The sequence below is a fragment of the Coregonus lavaretus genome, assembly GCF_964263955.1.
Source record: "Coregonus lavaretus genome assembly, chromosome: 1".
In the NCBI taxonomy this organism is placed as follows: domain Eukaryota; kingdom Metazoa; phylum Chordata; class Actinopteri; order Salmoniformes; family Salmonidae; genus Coregonus; species Coregonus lavaretus.
Window position 1 is genome coordinate 94359840 of NC_139988.1, and position 19873 is coordinate 94379712.

At 45.1% G+C, this 19873-nt stretch overlaps 1 protein-coding gene across 1 annotated transcript in view; it reads right to left on the reverse strand.

The window, feature by feature from the left end:
• Window positions 1–19873, reverse strand: part of LOC311134493 (signal-induced proliferation-associated 1-like protein 2) — a gene marked incomplete at both ends in the record, with an annotated part of 247625 nt that overhangs the window by 179502 nt on the left and 48250 nt on the right. Inside the window, 2 exon segments of the mRNA XM_084168193.1 lie at window positions 2111–2268; window positions 17887–17990. Coding sequence (XP_084024319.1) covers window positions 2111–2268; window positions 17887–17990 — 262 coding nt within the window.

A 19873-nucleotide genomic window follows, 5' to 3' on the forward strand; every position in this document is an offset into this window, starting at 1 on the left:
TTTCGACTCTGGCAGCGGGGTCCGGGTGGAATGAGCGGGCCCTGATCGATCATTTACGGTGCCATCTGTGGGAGTACGTCTGACGGGAGCTAGCCTGCTGGGACACCATGTTGTCTTTCACGAAATTGGTGGACATGGCCATCGGTTTGGACAACCTGCTGGCAGCCAGAGGACGTCCTGGTAGCGGTCTGCCCGTTTCCACCCCGGACGACTTGGATCCCGAGCTGATGGAGCTGGGTGGAGCCGCCGTCCGAGAGAGCGGAGGAGGACAGCGACAGTGCCACTCTGGTGGCACGAAGGGACAGTACACCACACGTCATAGTCAACGCTCTTTTGGGTCTGGAGGCGGTAGGCAGGGCACTCTCGCATCACCCCAGGTATCGAACACCCACACTCGTTCAGAGCTTTCTGCTGCGCACTGTACCCTACCCATCCACTTTCCAGATCACATGGTAGTTCGCCCACGGGGTGGTTGCGAGAGTGTCAGGGTAGGTGTCTAGGTGTTTCCATTGGTGCAACTACAGTGGAAAGTCCAGACGGTACCTCCACTGTGCATATTCCCCCCGAATACCATGATCTGGCGCACGCATTTTCTAAGACACAGGCGACAAAATTACCACCTCATCGGGCGGGAGATTGCGCGATAAACCTGGAGTTGTGATGGCTCGTAGTGATTTCCAGACATTACTGTGGAGTCGTGACGGCTCTTAGTGATTTCCAGACATGACTGTGGAGTCATGCCATTGATGATGCAGATCCTTTGTTCGCTCTCCCCAGAGCAATTGGTCTGATTCCAGAGGCCGACCAAAAACATCGCCGCCAGAGGAGAGGCCATCAAGGTTCGACTTAGGATGTTACATGTGTTACTGAGTTTACTAAGGTAGTTTCTTCTTCCTGATGCTACCTACAGTATGTTAGATGTGCTTCCATCCCTCTGCTCCTCCACCCTGCTCTTCCTCCCTCCCTCCTCCTCCACCTCCCTCTGCTCCTCCACCCTGCTCTTCCTCCCTCCCTTCCTCCCTCCCTCCCTCTGCTCCTCCACCATGCTCTTCCTCCCTCCCTCCTCCTCCACCTCCATCTGCTCCTCCACCCTGCTCTCCCTCCCTCCCTCCCTCCCTCCCTCTGCTCCTCCACCCTGCTCTCCCTCCCTCCCTCCCTCCCTCCCTCTGCTCCTCCACCCTGCTCTTCCTCCCTCCCTCCCTCCCTCCCTCCCTCTGCTCCTCCACCCTGCTCTTCCTCCCTCCCTCCCTCCCTCCCTCCCTCCCTCCCTCCCTCCCTCCCTCCCTCCCTCCCTCCCTCCCTCCCTCCCTCTGCTTCTCCACCCTGCCCTCCCTCCCTCCTCCTCCCTCTGCTTCTCCACCCTGCCCTGCCCTCCCTCCCTCCCTCCCTCCCTCCCTCTATCCCTCCCTCCCTCTGCTCCTCCACCCTGCTCTTCCTCCCTCCCTCCTCCTCCACCTCCCTCTGCTCTCCAACCTGCTCTTCCTCCCTCCCTCCTCCTCCACCTCCCTCTGCTCCTCCACCCTGCTCTTCCTCCCTCCCTCCTCCTCCACCTCCCTCTGCTCCTCCACCCTGCTCTTCCTCCCTCCCTCCCTCCCTCCCTCCCTCCCTCCCTCCCTCCCTCCCTCCCTCCCTCCCTCCCTCCCTCCCTCCCTCCCTCCCTCCCTCTGCTTCTCCACCCTGCCCTCCCTCCCTCCTCCTCCCTCTGCTTCTCCACCCTGCCCTGCCCTCCCTCCCTCCCTCCCTCCCTCCCTCTATCCCTCCCTCCCTCTGCTCCTCCACCCTGCTCTTCCTCCCTCCCTCCTCCTCCACCTCCCTCTGCTCCTCCACCCTGCTCTTCCTCCCTCCCTCCTCCTCCTCCTCCCTCTGCTTCTCCACCCTGCCCTGCCCTCCCTCCCTCCCTCCCTCCCTCCCTCCCTCCCTCCCTCCCTCCCTCCCTCCCTCCCTCCCTCCCTCCCTCCCTCCCTCCCTCCCTCCCTCCCTCTATCCCTCCCTCCCTCTGCTCCTCCACCCTGCTCTTCCTCCCTCCCTCGTCCTCCACCTCCCTCTGCTCCTCCAACCTGCTCTTCCTCCCTCCCTCCCTCCCTCCTCAATACAGGGGTTGTGTTTGTACCTGTAGCAGACGTTCTCAGTACAGGGGTTGTGGACCTTGACGATGACGAAGACGTGTTGGAAGTGTGAGCGGATGTTTTTAGGGGTGAAGGGCAGAGTCCCCGGTTCCTGAAACACAATGGTCACAATGTCGTTCCCTATGTGCCTCTTCCTCAGGAGCTGTGGGGAGACAGAGAGACAGAAGGGGGAGATGTTATTCATGAAAACAAAACAATTATTTTGGGTCTTATTTTAAGGTTAAGGTAAAGTTAGGTTTATAATCAGATTTTAATAAGTGAAATGGTGGAAATGGACAGGGTTTATGACTTTGCCGGTTGCCCAGATAGTGACACTTAAAGGAAGGTGAAACAAGACGGAGAAAGGCTCCCAGAATGCAATTTTCTAAATCTCCAGCATCATGGGGATTTATTAATCACACAGGGAACTGGCAGTTAACCTGGTAGAGTGGTTGCCATGGAGAGGGGCTGATAGTTGCCATGGAGAGGTGCTGAGGGGCAACAGACAGGGTAAACAAAAAAGATTAAGAGGTGAATTGGGGAGAGTGGAGGAAAAAGAGAGATGAGGAGGGGAAAGAAGAGAGGAGGAGGGGAAAGAAGAGAGGAGGAGGAGAAAGAAAGAGAGGAGGAGGAGGAAAAAGAAGAGAGGAGGAGGAGAAAGAAGAGAGGAGGAGGAGAAAGAAGAGAGGAGGAGGGGAAAGAGAGGAGGAGGGGAAAGAAGAGAGGAGGAGGAGAAAGAAGAGAGGAGGAGGAGAAAGAAGAGAGGAGGAGGAGAAAGAAGAGAGGAGGAGGGGAAAGAAGAGAGGAGGAGGAAAAAGAGAGATGAGGAGGGGAAAGAAGAGAGGAGGAGGGGAAAGAGAGGAGGAGGAAAAAGAAGAGAGGAGGAGGAGAAAGAAGAGAGGAGGAGGAGAAAGAAGAGAGGAGGAGGAGAAAGAAGAGAGGAGGAGGGGAAAGAAGAGAGGATGAGGAGAAAGAAGAGAGGAGGAGGGGGAAGAGAGGAGGAGGGGAAAGAAGAGAGGAGGAGTGGAAAAAGAGGAGGAGGGGAAAGAAGAGAGGAGGAGGAGGGGAAAGAAGCGAGGAGGAGGAGGGGAAAGAAGAGAGGAGGAGGAGAAAGAAGAGAGGAGGAGGAGGAGGGGAAAGAAGAGAGGAGGAGGAGAAAGAAGAGAGGAGGAGGAGAAAGAAGAGAGGAGGAGGGGAAAGAAGAGAGGAGGAGGGGAAAGAAGAGAGGAGGAGGAGAAAGAAGAGAGGAGGAGGGGAAAGAAGAGAGGAGGAGGGGAAAGAAGAGAGGAGGAGGGGAAAGAAGAGAGGAGGAGGGGAAAGAAAGAGAGGAGGAGGAGGAGAAAGAAGAGAGGAGGAGGAGAAAGAAGAGAGGAGGAGGGGAAAGAAGAGAGGAGGAGGAGAAAGAAGAGAGGAGGAGGGGAAAGAAGAGAGGAGGAGGGGAAAGAAGAGAGGAGGAGGGGAATGAAGAGAGGAGGAGGAGAAAGAAGAGAGGAGGAGGAGAAAGAAGAGAGGAGGAGGGGAAAGAAGAGAGGAGGAGGGGAAAGAAGAGAGGAGGAGGAGAAAGAAGAGAGGAGGAGGGGAAAGAAGACATAGCCCGAATATCCCCTTCCCTTCTCTGCCCCTTCTCTGGTCCCTAATACCCTGAGTGGGAAAACCTCAAATAAGCTTATTGACCAATCAGGACCTGAATATAACTGCAAGTCACTTAAAGCTGCAATATGTAACTTTTTAGGCGACCCGTCAAAATGCACATAGAAATGTGAGTTATAGATCTGTCATTCTCATTGAAAGCAAGCCTAAGAAGCGGTAGATCTGTTCTATGTGCACTATTTCTATGCTTCCCGTGTTTAAAATTTGTTTTTGCGTCTTTTACTTTCGGTTTTGTACATCAGCTTGAAATAGCTGAAAATACAATATTTTTGGTTATGGAAAAGATATTTCACCACGGTTTAGATGGTACAATGATTCTCTACACCAGGGTTCTCCAGCCCTGTTCCTGGAGAGCTACACTCCTGTAGGTTTTCGCTCCAAACCCAGTTGTAACTAACCTGATTCATCTTATCGACCAGTTAATTATTAAAATGGGGTGTGCTAGATTAGGGTTGGAATGAAAACCTATAGGATGGTAGTTCTCCAGGAACAGGGTTGGAGAGCCCTGATCTACACTGTACCTCCTTGTTTTGTCACATAAACTGAAATTAGACTAACTATTAGAATTTTAGCAACCAGGAAATGGCGGAGCGATTTCTGCATAGTGCATCTTTAATAATTTAACAGGTACATACATTTTTTCCAAGTGATTACACTATCACTCATAATTCATACGTATGTCACAATGATTTACTGATACCGTATGCTATGATACTGGCAATGTTCTGCCACATGAGCCACACAATTCCCCTTGGACTGCTGGTCAGAAACACATTTTTTATTTATTTTTTTAGAATCCCCGTTAGCCTGACGCCAATGGCAACAGTTAGACTTACTGGGGTCCAACACATAACAAAAAATACATTACAGACAAAAGACTACAATTTACATACATTTAAAAACATTAACATGTAGTGTGTGTGTGTGCATCTATCAGTTACACATACATGTCAGTACATACACACAACAAGTAGGTCACATGGGGGAGAGACGTTTTGCCGTGAGGTGTTGCTTTATTTGTTTTTTAAACCAGGTTTGCTGTTCACTTGCTCTATATAATATGGAAGGGAGTTCCATGCACTCATGGCTCTGTATAATACTGTACTGTTTCCTTGAATTTGTTCTGGACCTGGGGACTGTGAAAAGAACCCTGGTGGCATGTCTGGTGGGGTAAGTGTGTGTGTCAGAGCTGTGTATAAGTTGACTATGCAAACAATTTGGAATTTCCAACACATGAATATTTCTTATAAGAACAAGAAGTGACGCAGTTAGTCTTTCCTCAACTCTTAGCCAAGATAGACTTCCCCAAGCTCTGGGACTGCTGGTCAGAAACACACTTCCCCAAGCTCTGGGACTGCTGGTCAGAAACACACTTCCCCAAGCTCTGGGACTTCTTGTCAGAAACACACTTCCCCAAGCTCTGGGACTTCTTGACAGAAACACACTTCCCCAAGCTCTGGGACTTCTGGTCAGAAAAAAAAAAAAAAAACTAGCTAGCTCGCTGATGGATGCAAACAATGTTCTCCCCCCAAAATCTGCAAAAACATAGAAAAAGGACATCATCTGTTTCAGTAGGCGTCATAAGTCTGTGGTTGATGGTTGGACAGTCCGGTCAAGCCACTAGTAAAGGCTGTGTTTAGTATGTTTTTACGTTCTGGAACATTCAATTGAACGTAAATGGTGCTGTACTGAACGACCAGTTGAAAAACGGGGTGGGGTTGGGTTGTGGGTTCAAATTGCACCGCTGCCCTTTAAATAAGTCACTCATTGATTCAAGCCACACCCAGGCACACCAAGCGAACTGAGCAAACGTATCTCAAAGTATATTCGAGAACGTACAAGAACGTGTCTTTCAGTACAAACAGTTCCGCAACGTAGAAAACGTTCAAGCAAACTGAACGCACCCCAGAGTATGAAGCTAGCTAGTTGCTATTGGTGCAACAGGTAGCTGGCTAGCTTGTTTAGTTCACTAGCTAGCTAGTTAGCTAGTTATTTTCATGACCTGAAGTTCGATTTCAAGAGGAGAACAACAAGTGGATTCATAAATCATCAGAATATTAAGCAGTATTGAGCAATATTACTGCAGTCTCCGGTCATTGTTTTCAGGATGGTTTCATAGGTAGCCTGGGAAAGTTCCATGGCAGATATCAGCTAAAGAAGGGGTCGGAACCCGGTGTAAATCAGTGACGCCTCGCAACACGTCAAACCAATGAAATGCCTTGCTTGGGCGGAGCTCCAAAGGTGCTCACTAGATCAGTGACGTAGGAGCAACAGCGACGACTAAACATGCCAACAAAACAACCACTGGTGACTAAACATTTTAGAACGTTTGCAGCGCTGGTTTTCACAGCATTTCTCTGTTATTTCCAGATGAGCTGAAGCTGCAGCAAGAGGGGAGAAATGATCTACAGTGCTGGACATGTCAATGTGCTGCTGAAGGGATATTTGGCTGTAAAGGCTAGCATGAGGGACAAGAAGTAGCTAGCCACAATGAGGTTCGTTTTGAGAAAAGTCGGCTAAACTTGTAAGCTACCTAGGTAAAACTTCAAGCTAGCTGCTAGCTAGTAAAATTTCTCTCATGATTATAAAGCCAACAAAATTTATTTTTAAAAAGCATACTGTTAACCTACAAGGTTAGTAGCTGTGTTAGCCCAGTTGCTAGCTTATCCAGGATCAGTGATACATAGAGTAACCATGTACGATCTGTCTATGCCAACAACTGCAATCATTTTGCTAGCAACATTGCTAAAATTAATACAATAAAATAAAATGAACCTCATAAAATATTACCTGTAATGCTCATTTCCTGTAGCCTAACTGTCATTTCCTGTAGCCTAACTGTCATCTCCTGTAGCCTAACTGTCATCTCCTGTAGCCCTAACTGTCATCTCCTGTAGCCTAACTGTCATCTCCTGTAGCCTAACTGTCATCTCCTGTAGCCCTAACTGTCATCTCCTGTAGCCTAACTGTCATCTCCTGTAGCCCTAACTGTCATCTCCTGTAGCCTAACTGTCATCTCCTGTTGCCTAACTGTCATCTCCTGTAGCCTAACTGTCATCTCCTGTAGCCCTAACTGTCATCTCCTGTTGCCTAACTGTCATCTCCTGTTGCCTAACTGTCATCTCCTGTAGCCCTAACTGTCATCTCCTGTAGCCTAACTGTCATCTCCTGTTGCCTAACTGTCATCTCCTGTAGCCCTAACTGTCATCTCCTGTAGCCCTAACTGTCATCTCCTGTAGCCTAACTGTCATCTCCTGTTGCCTAACTGTCATCTCCTGTAGCCTAACTGTCATCTCCTGGTGCCTAACTGTCATCTCCTGTAGCCCTAACTGTCATCTCCTGTTGCCTAACTGTCATCTCCTGTAGCCTAACTGTCATCTCCTGTTGCCTAACTGTCATCTCCTGTAGCCCTAACTGTCATCTCCTGTAGCCTAACTGTCATCTCCTGGTGCCTAACTGTCATCTCCTGTAGCCCTAACTGTCATCTCCTGTAGCCTAACTGTCATCTCCTGTAGCCTAACTGTCATCTCCTGTAGCCTAACTGTCATCTCCTGGTGCCTAACTGTCATCTCCTGTAGCCCTAACTGTCATCTCCTTATTTTCTCCTTATTTTCTGTACCTAAATTACAAGGGTTGGATTTGCACTAAACTATTTAGTATGTCAGCACTTAAAAGGCATGTACAAAATCTAGTATATGGTTTGCCTCATATACATTGTCTGCTGGTATCATTTTAAATTGAGAATATACAGCTCAGCATGTGAACAATGTGAGTTTAGCTATTCTCTGCTTCAGATGCCAGATGCCCATAAGGCCAGTAATGACATCATACTGTAGGTCTGTGGCTGCATTGGTGATGCATGCCATATGTGTGATGAGGTGATGTCGAAGGAGTCAAGCGCAGGAGGGTAAATCACAGAATAACAGGCTTTATTCCACAAATACAGAGTTACGCAGTAATGCGTCAAAAAACACTCGAGTGCACAAAACAGGCGCACTGGAAAATACAAGGCACACTGGGAAATATCCCGGCGATACAAAATACAAGGAGCTCCACCGAGCTCCACTACTCTCCACAATAAACAATCACACACAAAGACCAGGGGGCAGAGGGAACACTTATACAGGTACTGATGAGGGGATATGAACCAGGTGTGTGTAATAAACAAGACAAAACCAATGGAATGATGAGATGAGGAGCGGCAGTGGCTAGAAGGCCGGTGACGACGACCGCCGAAGCCCGAACCAGGAGGGGAGGCAGCTTCGGAGGAAGTCATGACAATATGATAAGCTCCTAAATGGATTCACATGGCTGATATACTGAGAGAGAGTGACAATCAAATAAAACAGATTGGAGATCTCACAACCAGACAAAAAGGAAAGGTTTATTTGAGAACAACTCAGAAACACATTAGAGACAGAATCCTTCCCTTCTTTATGGTAGGATTGTGATCTGTGATTAATCAACACTGACAATAGTTCATTTTGAATAATAGTTTAACAATTAAAACAAGTTTAAACACCATTTCAAAGAATCAACACTTCATCATTTCAAAATGTACACATAAGCTAACTGGTATGTAAAGATTAGACATCTTAGTCTGAACAACAGATAATTGAGTCGTAACAAGTAGGTTATTATTACTAAAGCATCATTTCAGGTGAACAAAAAAAACTCCATACCAGCGCTGGCCAACCTCGCTCCACTGATCCCCGATATACTGGGTGAGCAGACTTCTATTCCATCACAGCAATAGACCACTTGATTATCAACTCATTAGTTGAATCGGGTGTGTTATTGCTGGGCTGGAACAGAACCCTGCAAACCCAGCAGACCTCCAGCAGGGTTGGCCTGCTCCAATTGTAATAGGTTTACACATTGTGTGTGATGTTTAACTGTATTTATGTATACAACATGTGCTAACATGGGTAGGCCTTCACATATAACCCATGACATAGAGGATATACCCTTAGTCTCTTGGGACATTCATTGCGAACTCTACATCTGCAGACAGCTCTCTGTAGCTGAGGACAGAAAACATCACAAAGAAACAGGCTTCATTATACTCAAATCAGACAGCACTGAATATTATGTTGCTGTTATCTCTCTGTCCTCAAAGTTTTCCGCTCTAGGGACTGGAACTGGAGAATATTTTCATAATGTCGTCCCACAAAATGACCTCCCCTGTCCAGTAGCCTACACTCTCCCTTTACTGACAGCTGGAGCTGCAATTTCACCTCTCTTCCATGGCTGTTATCTACAAATGGATTTGGAAAGTTTTAAATTCACAATGATTACATTAAGATAGCTAGCTAATGAGAAGTAAGCTAGCTGATTACATTTAATTCACTTAGCTAAACAGTGTGTAAAGTTAGCTAGCTAGCTAGCAGCTCAGTTGAATTAGCCTACAAAGTGGCCTACTGTAGCCAGCTAGCTAACTAATAATAATATATATTGTTTTATTTTATTTTTTAAACAAATATTGACTTACTTGAATAGGTTCTCCCACTGCCTCCATTTTTGGGGTCCTTACAAAAGCAAAATAATGGGCAATCTTCAAGATATCTTTGGTGTGGATGAATGGAGACAAGGAAAAGAAATGAGCAGTTTAGAACGTGTTGTGACGTTTCACTTTACCAGCTCCACTTTCAATTTCAATAAATATAAAATCGGCCACACTTGATCACTAGAAAACTATCACTTGAAACTAGCATAGGCAACAACTCTCTACAACAACAACTACCTGGACGGAAAACCGTGACACACACCAAGCAGCCCTTCTACGGGCGTGTGGGGGGAGGGGTCTTGAAATGTAACCTCCAAGGGAGGCGTGGCAACGATGTGATTTTGAAGGTATGGCAAAGCGAGACTAGCTGCTAGATAACCTAACATAGAAGGTATAAAATAAACATCTGAAACTAGATCCCCTACATACTGGTCTGAAACTAGATCCCCTACATACTGGTCTGAAACTAGATCCCCCTACATACTGGTCTGAAACTAGATCCCCTACATCCTGGTCTGAAACTAGATCCCCTACATACTGCTCTGAAACTAGATTCCATACATACTGGTCTGAAACTAGATCCCCTACATACTGGTCTGAAACTAGATCCCCTACATACTGGTTTGAAACTAGATCCCCTACTTACTGGTCTGAAACTAGATCCCCTATATACTAGTCTGAAACTAGATCCCCTACATACTGCTCTGAAACTTGATCCCCTACATACTGGTCTGAAACTAGATCCCCTACATACTGGTCTGAAACTAGATCCCCTACATACTGGTCTGAAACGAGATCCCCTACATACTGGTATGAAACTAGATCCTCTACATACTGGTCTGAAACTAGATCCCCTACATACTGGTCTGAAACTAGATCCCCCTATATACTGGTCTGAAACTAGATCCCCTACATACTGGTCTGAAACTAGATTCCCTACATACTGGTCTGAAACTAGATCCCCTACATACTGGTCTGAAACTAGATCCCCTACATACTGGTCTTAACTAGAAGACGAAAAAACTGTAGGGGGAGGTTCAACCAATCCAGTAAATGTGGAGGAGGAGTTCAGATAGAGTGTCGCCTTGTTAACGTCCAAAAGCGGAAGTTACGTCACAGGCTCTCTTTCCATTTCCCCTGAAAACTGGAACATCCGGTTGTTGGGGACTCGGGAAACCAAAGTCAACATAGTAGGGAGACAGCCTACCTCCAGTTTCCACACTGTCATCCATGTTGACAAAGATAAATCAGGTGCAACTGCTTGGGCTGTGGCTCGCTTACAGCAGGAGCATGACCACCATCCTTGGCCTATGGGAAGGTTGGAATGTTGCACTACCAGTAAGAAGGTTGGAATGTTGGACTACCAGTATGAAAGTTGTAATGTTGGACTACCAGTATGAAGGTTGTAATGTTGGACTACCAGTAAGAAGGTTGGAATGTTGGACTACCAGTATGAAGGTTGGAATGTTGGACTACCAGTAAGAAGATTGGAATGTTGGACTACCAGTAAGAAGGTTGGAATGTTGGACTACCAGTAAGAAGGTTGGAATGTTGGACTACCAGTAAGAAGGTTGGAATGTTGGACTACCAGTAAGAAGGTTGGAATGTTGGACTACCAGTATGAAAGTTGTAATGTTGGACTACCAGTATGAAAGTTGTAATGTTGGACTACCAGTAAGAAGGTTGTAATGTTGGACTACCAGTAAGAAGGTTGGAATGTTGGACTACCAGTATGAAGGTTGGAATGTTGGACCACCAGTAAGAAGATTGGAATGTTGGACTACCAGTAAGAAGGTTGGAATGTTGGACTACCAGTAAGAAGGTTGGAATGTTGGACTACCAGTAAGAAGGTTGGAATGTTGGACTACCAGTAAGAAGGTTGGAATGTTGGACTATCAGTAAGAAGGTTGGAATGTTGGACTACCAGTAAGAAGGTTGGAATGTTGGACTACCAGTATGAAAGTTGTAATGTTGGACTACCAGTATGAAAGTTGTAATGTTGGACTACCAGTAAGAAGGTTGTAATGTTGGACTACCAGTAAGAAGGTTGGAATGTTGGACTACCAGTATGAAGGTTGGAATGTTGGACTACCAGTAAGAAGATTGGAATGTTGGACTACCAGTAAGAAGGTTGGAATGTTGGACTACCAGTAAGAAGGTTGGAATGTTAGACTACCAGTAAGAAGGTTGGAATGTTGGACTACCAGTAAGAAGGTTGGAATGTTGGACTACCAGTTAGAAGGTTGGAATGTTGGACTACCAGTAAGAAGATTGGAATGTTGGACTACCAGTAAGAAGGTTGGAATGTTGGACTACCAGTAAGAAGGTTGGAATGTTGGACTACCAGTAAGAAGGTTGGAATGTTGGACTACCAGTAAGAAGGTTGGAATGTTGGACTATCAGTAAGAAGGTTGGAATGTTGGACTAACAGTAAGAAGGTTGGAATGTTGGACTACCAGTATGAAAGTTGTAATGTTGGACTACCAGTATGAAAGTTGTAATGTTGGACTACCAGTAAGAAGGTTGTAATGTTGGACTACCAGTAAGAAGGTTGGAATGTTGGACTACCAGTATGAAGGTTGGAATGTTGGACTACCAGTAAGAAGATTGGAATGTTGGACTACCAGTAAGAAGGTTGGAATGTTGGACTACCAGTAAGAAGGTTGGAATGTTAGACTACCAGTAAGAAGTTTGGAATGTTGGACTACCAGTAAGAAGGTTGGAATGTTGGACTACCAGTAAGAAGGTTGGAATGTTGGACTACCAGTTAGAAGGTTGGAATGTTGGACTACCAGTAAGAAGGTTGGAACGTTGGACTACCAGTAAGAAGGTTGAAATGTTGGACTACCAGTAAGAAGGTTGGAATGTTGGACTACCAGTAAGAAGGTTGGAATGTTGGACTACCAGTAAGAAGGTTGGAATGTTGGACTACCAGTAAGAAGGTTGGAATGTTGGACTACCAGTAAGAAGGTTGGAATGTTGGACTACCAGTAAGAAGGTTGGAATGTTGGACTAGCAGTAAGAAGGTTGAAATGTTGGACTACCAGTAAGAAGGTTGGAATGTTGGACTACCAGTAAGAAGGTTGGAATGTTGGACTACCAGTAAGAAGGTTGGAATGTTGGACTAGCAGTAAGAAGGTTGAAATGTTGGACCAGTAAAAAGGTTGGAATGATGGACCAGTAAGAAGGTTGGAATGTTGGACTACCAGTAAGAAGGTTGGAATGTTGGACTACCAGTAAGAAGGTTGGAATGTTGGGCCAGTAAGAAGGTTGGAATGTTGGACCAGTAAAAAGGTTGGAATGATGGACCAGTAAGAAGGTTGGAATGTTGGACTACCAGTAAGAAGGTGGAATGTTGGACTACCAGTAAGAAGGTTGGAATGTTTGACTACCAGTAAGAAGGTTTGAATGTTGGACTACCAGTAAGAAGGTTGGAATGTTGGACTACCAGTAAGAAGGTTGAAATGTTGGACCAGTAAAAAGGTTGGAATGATGGACCAGTAAGAAGGTTGGAATGTTGGACTACCAGTAAGAAGGTTGGAATGTTGGACTACCAGTAAGAAGGTTGGAATGTTGGACTACCAGTAAGAAGGTTGGAATGTTGGGCCAGTAAGAAGGTTGGAATGTTGGACCAGTAAGAAGGTTGGAATGTTGGACCAGTAAGTTACATTTTGATCCTTTGAGCCTGATCTTATTTGAACACCTTATTTTTGGCACTAAACAGTCTCCATGTATTTGTCTCCATGTATATGTATCCATGTATATGTCTCCATGTATATGTCTCCATGTTTGGACGCTACAGACGATTTTGTGATTAGACCGGTTTTCAGAATGTCTCATGGTCTGATAAACACCGCTCTAGCTCTTTCAAATGCGACATCGACGGATGCGGTGGATTGAGAAGCATCCAATGCAAAAAAAACAGATATCTCTAGGTTAAAGTGACATTTTTTTTTTTATTATGCTAATAATTGTTTCAGTTGTTTTAGTAAATTGAACAGTGTATTTTGCAATAAACAATGTCTTATTTTTTTATCACATTATTATTTGGCCTTTTTAGTTCAGCAGCCTATGTTGAAATGTAACTGTGAGGAGGAGAACTGTAAACACATTATGATAATAAAAACAGATCTATCAATGCTGATTGGATGTGATTAAACTGCTGACCATGAATGCAAACTGTCAGATAAATCCTAAACATAATGCATTGAAATAAATGGTATGCAATCAAAATAACTACTTTCAATCATCAAAGACGCATTGAAGTCAAACAAACTTGACCAAAGATCGCGAAAATCACGAAGTAGGCTACAAAAGAAAAATCGATACATTTCAAAGGTCCGCACCAGGTTCAGCACCTTGGACAGGGCCTCTTGAGCTCAAATCAAATCAAATCCAATTTTATTTGCCAAATGCGCCGAATACAACAGTGAAATGCTTACTTACAACCCCTTAACCAACAATGCAGTTTTTTAAGAAAACAATTAAAAAAGTGTTAAGTAAAAAATACATAAGTAAAAAATAGAAAATAGCAAATCATTAAAGAGCAGCAGTAAAATAAAATAACAGTAGGGAGGCTATATACAGGGGGTAATGGTACAGAGTCAATGTGCTGGGACACCGGTTAGTCGGGGTAATTGAGGTAATATGTACATGTGGGTAGAGTTAATGTCACGATCGTCGGGAAGAGAGGAGGACCAAGGCGCAGCGTGGAAGGTGAACATACTTATTTATTTAATGATACACGAACAAAACAACAAAACGATAACGTGACGTCCTTGGTTACAATAAACACACCAACACGGAACAAGATCCCACACCCCACTGTGGCAAACAGACTGAATAAATATGGTTCCCAATCAGAGACAACCAGCAACAGCTGACACTAGTTACCTCTGATTGAGAACCACTTTGGCCAACCTAGAAACACAACAACTAGAATCGACAAAGGAAACTCACACCCTGGCTCAACATACAAGTGTCCCCAGAGCCAGGGCGTGACAGTACCCCCCCCTAAAGGCGCGGACTCCGACCGCGCCAACCAAATACCACAGGGGAGGGACCGGGTGGGCACTCCGCCTTGGCGGCGGATCCGGCTCCGGGCATGATCCCCACTCCCTCTCTAACCCCCCAATGTACCCCTGGTCCGGTCTGGCCCTACTGGCCGGAGCTGGACCGAACACTGGTGGAGCGGATTGCTCCAGCTCCGGCGTGGAGCAGCTGACCGGTGCCGGCCCAGGCACCGGTGGAACAGGCACGGGCCGTGCCGGACTGACGACGCACACCACTGGCTTGGTGTGGGGAGCAGGAACAGGCCGGGCTGGGCTGGCGACGCGCACCACTGGCCGGGCCGAGCAGGAACAGGCCGGACCGGGCTGGCGACGCGCACCACAGGCTCGATGCGAGGGACAGGAACAAGCCGGACCGTACTGGGGACACACACCACTGGCCCTACGCGGGGATCAGGAACGGGCCGGACCGGACTGGTAACACACCCCAGTACCTCTCGCCGTGCCTCTACACTTTCCTTCCCCTTTAATACCAGTGGCCCCCGTAACCTGGCGGCCTCCTCTGCCAACCCGCTGGACCGCTCTATCGCGGCCTCCTGCTGCCCCGTCGTCCACGGCGTGAGCCCCCCCCTAAAAATGTTCTGGGCGGCTCTCCTCTTGGACCAGGCCTCCATGTCTCTAGCCAGACACTCACTCCACTGCTTCAAAGTCCAACCTCTCTGCTCTTCACTTGGCTTGGCCCAGTCGAGACTCTTACTCCACTGCTCCAACGTCCAACCTCTCTCCTCTTCACGCTGCTTGGTCCAGTTATGGTGGGATCTTCTGTCACGATCGTCGGGAAGAGAGGAGGACCAAGGCGCAGCGTGGAAGGTGAACATACTTATTTATTTAATGATACACGAACAAAACAACAAAACGATAACGTGACGTCCTTGGTTACAATAAACACACCAACACGGAACAAGATCCCACACCCCACTGTGGCAAACAGACTGAATAAATATGGTTCCCAATCAGAGACAACCAGCAACAGCTGACACTAGTTGCCTCTGATTGAGAACCACTTTGGCCAACCTAGAAACACAACAACTAGAATCGACAAAGGAAACTCACACCCTGGCTCAACATACAAGTGTCCCCAGAGCCAAGGTGTGACAGTTAAAGTGACTATGCATAAATAATAAACAGAGTAGCAACAGCGTTAAAGAGCTGGTTGGGGTGGGGTGGGGGGGCAATGCAAATAGTTCGGGTAGCCATGATTAGCTGTTCAGAAGTCTTATGGCTTGGGGGTAGAAGCTGTTGAGAAGTCTTTTGGACCTAGACTTGGCGCTCCGGTACCGCTTGCCGTGCGGTAACAGAGAGAACAGTCTATGACTAGGGTGGCTGGAGTCTTCGACAATTTTTAGATCCTTCCTCTGACACCGCCTGGTACAGAGGTCCTGGATGGTAGGAAGCTTGGCCCCAGTGATGTACTGGGCCGTACTGGGCTGCGGTCGGAGGCCGAGCAGTTGCCATACAAGGCGGTGATGCAACCAGTCAGGATGCTCTCGATGGTGCAGCTATAGAACTTTTTGAGGATCTGAGGACCCCATGCCAAATCTTTTCAGTCACCTGAGGGGGAATAGGCTTTGTCGTGCCCTCTTCACGATTGTCTTGGTGTGTTTGGACCATGATAGTTTGTTGGTGATGTGTTTGGACCATGATAGTGTGTTGGTGATGTGGACACCAAGGTCAACAGAAAACAGCCAGTTTTCACACCTGACCTGACCTGGGTTATTTCACTGCGTTCCTCCAAAGTCTCTCAAAGCGTCTGTTAGAAAGCCGTTCCTCTTTGGAGTAAGGAAGAGACTCCCAAGGCTGAAAAATCTCTCCACAGGCGCACCTGGTGGTGTTGGAGTGTTGACTTTTAAAGACATCTACTTGACCCTGGGAAATTTGTTCAATGTATCCATTCCGGTAGCTGACTTCAGATACTCAGTGATCTCATTGTCCACCGTCATCATGTCTCTGTCGTCTTGAGTGTTGTCCAACTGAAATGCACAAAAGTCATTCTCGCAGGCAGGTGATGGAGGCGCTGGTGGTTCGCTTTGTCAAGGTAGCAGTTCTGTCTCCATCTCTGAATAGGCTTTGTCAAGGTAGCTAGCAAATGTATTTCTGTGAGACACTGGCCCCTCCCTGTTACGTGTCATAGGGATTTTCTTTATAATCTTACAGAAAGATGGAGACTCCAAAGAAGCATCTCCTCCACAGCATAGCCAGCTACAAGTTAATTTAGTTATCTCGTGGTGACAGGTTTAGCCTAACAGAAATCTAGCTTTTTCTGTTTTGTAGCAGAAGCACCGTCATCCAGCATCAAAAGCAATTGGCTGGCATGGGTCTTTCTCCACCAGTCTTGTGGAGCTGTGCTTGGCTTGAAGGTGCTTCTTGATATTTGAAGTTGAGTTCTTCTCAGTTGACAGGCGTTTATCCCCGAGGCTCAGTGGTTAGAGGGGATGGTGACAGTTTGCATTCTCTTATGATGTTTGTCTCCTTTTCTTCTACCAATTCTAAATCATGTGAAAACTTCCACGATGTAAAGGCTGTTGTCTCTGCCATCTTGCTATTTAGCTAGCTTCCCGCCACAACGTTCTTGAAGAAACAGGAAGAGCGAGAACTTAGGTGAAGGGATTTTCATTTTTGGGGGGCAAAAAATAATAATGAAAAAAGGGAAATCATCCTTAAAAGTAATGATTTGCTTATTGGAAAAAGTAACGAATTAACTGATTACTTAAATTGAAAAATGAACGCGTTAAGTTACTTGTTACCACAAAAAAGTATTCTGACTACTCTAACACGTTACTTTATAACGCGTTACCCCCAACACATCAATAGGGACCGGGGTTATGCTTGTTTACAAACCTATTTTTTGACAGTGCTACCGACCGTAGTGTGACCCTTGTCTTGCCATCACACAACATTTTAGAAAATAATTGTGTTATTTGACTCATCAAATAGTGTTTTTTGACATGTTAATTGTGACATGTAAAGATCTGAACGGCCTTCCATAGGCTTGACGTCTGTCTAATACCACATCACGGTGTCTGGGACCCAGTGGACACTGATTAACAAACAACTTCTGTCTGGGGCAGAGTTGTCATGGCAACACTCACGATCTAACACTCATGGTTGTTACCGACATGCTATGAGGCTCTTAGTGAGGATTGTCAGAAGATGGAATAGATCTCCTCTAAAGAAAGAATTTGCTCTGGGAATTAGAGAAGGGCAACACAGGACCAGTATGCTGCTACTGACACACAGTCTCTGGTCTGTTAGAGGGGGGGGGGGGGTACTGACCTGTTGTCTGTTGTTGGGGGTGAAGGGGGGGGGGGGGGGGGGGGGTACTGACCTGTTGTCTGTTGTTGGGGGTGAAGGGGGGGGGGGGGGGGGGGGGGGGGGGTACTGACCTGTTGTCTGTTGTTGGGGGTGAAGGGGGGGTGGGGGGGGGGTACTGACCTGTTGTCTGTTGTTGGGGGAAAAGGGGGGGGGGGGGGTACTGACCTGTTGTCTGTTGTTGGGGGTGAAGGGGGGGGGGTACTGACCTGTTGTCTGTTGTTGGGGGTGAAGGGGGGGTACTGACCTGTTGTCTGTTGTTGGGGGTGAAGGGGAGCAGGGTTGACACATGGAACATCAGTTCATAGTCCTTGTAGGTGGTGTACAGGGAGTGGGTTCCTGTTGAGTCAGCTATAGGAGAAACAGACAGACAGAGAGGCTAGGGTCCTACTACAGAGACGGGCTCATTGAGAGAGATCATATCAGGTCATGGTTAGAGGTTATAGTCCAGGTCAGCTTCATAATGGTAAACAAACCGTAATAGTCAACAACGTAATGGTAAACAAATTGTAATGGTAAACAAATTGTAATGGTAAATAAACCATAATTGTAAACAAATTGTAATGGTAAACTAATCGTAATAGTAAGCAAACCGTAATGGTAAACAAACTGTAATGGTAAACAAACCGTAATGGTAAACAAACTGTAATGGTAAACAAATTGTAATTATAAACAAACTGTAATGGTAAACAAATTGTAATTGTAAACAAACTGTAATGGTAAACAAACCATAATGGTAAACAAACTGTAATGGTAAACAAACTGTAATGGTAAACAAATTGTAATTATAAACAAACTGTAATGGTAAACAAATCATAATGGTAAACAAATTGTAATGGTAAACAAACCATAATGGTAAACAAACTGTAATGGTAAACAAACTGTAATGGTAAACAAACTGTAATGGTAAACAAATCATAATGGTAAACAAACTGTAATGGTAAACAAACCATAATGGTAAACAAACCATAATGGTAAACAAACTGTAATGGTAAACAAACTGTAATAGTCAACAACGTAACGTAATGGTAAACAAATTGTAATGGTAAACAAATTGCAATGGTAAATAAACCATAATTGTAAACAAATTGTAATGGTAAATAAACCATAATGGTAAACAAACCATAATGGTAAACAAACTGTAATGGTAAACAAACTGTAATGGTAAACAAACTGTAATAGTCAACAACGTAACGTAATGGTAAACAAATTGTAATGGTAAACAAATTGTAATGGTAAATAAACCATAATTGTAAACAAATTGTAATGGTAAATAAACCATAATTGTAAACAAACTGTAATGGTAAGCAAACCATAATTGTAAACAAACTGTAATTATAAACAAACTGTAATGGTAAACAAACTGTAATGGTAAACAAACCGTAATTGTGAACAAATTGTAATGGTAAACAAATTGTAATGGTAAATAAACCATAATTGTAAACAAACTGTAATTATAAACAAACTGTAATGGTAAACAAACTGTAATGGTAAACAAACCGTAATTGTGAACAAATTGTAATGGTAAACCAATTGTAATAGTAAGCAAACAGTAATGGTAAACAAGCCATAATGGTAAACAAACCGTAAAAGTCAACAAACAGTAATGGTAAACAAACCTTAATGGTAAACAAACCATGATGGTAGACAAACCGTAATGGTAAACAAACCGTAATGGTAAACAAGCCATAATGGTAAACAAACCGTAATAGTCAACAACGTAATGGTAAACAAATTGTAATGGTAAACAAATTGTAATGGTAAATAAACCATAATTGTAAACAAATTGTAATGGTAAACTAATCGTAATAGTAAGCAAACCGTAATGGTAAACAAACTGTAATGGTAAACAAACCGTAATGGTAAACAAACTGTAATGGTAAACAAATTGTAATTATAAACAAACTGTAATGGTAAACAAACCATAATGGTAAACAAACTGTAATGGTAAACAAACTGTAATGGTAAACAAATTGTAATTATAAACAAACTGTAATGGTAAACAAACCATAATGGTAAACAAACTGTAATGGTAAACAAACCATAATGGTAAACAAACTGTAATGGTAAACAAACTGTAATAGTCAACAACGTAACGTAATGGTAAACAAATTGTAATGGTAAACAAATTGTAATGGTAAATAAACCATAATTGTAAACAAATTGTAATGGTAAATAAACCATAATTGTAAACAAACTGTAATGGTAAACAAACTGTAATGGTAAACAAACCA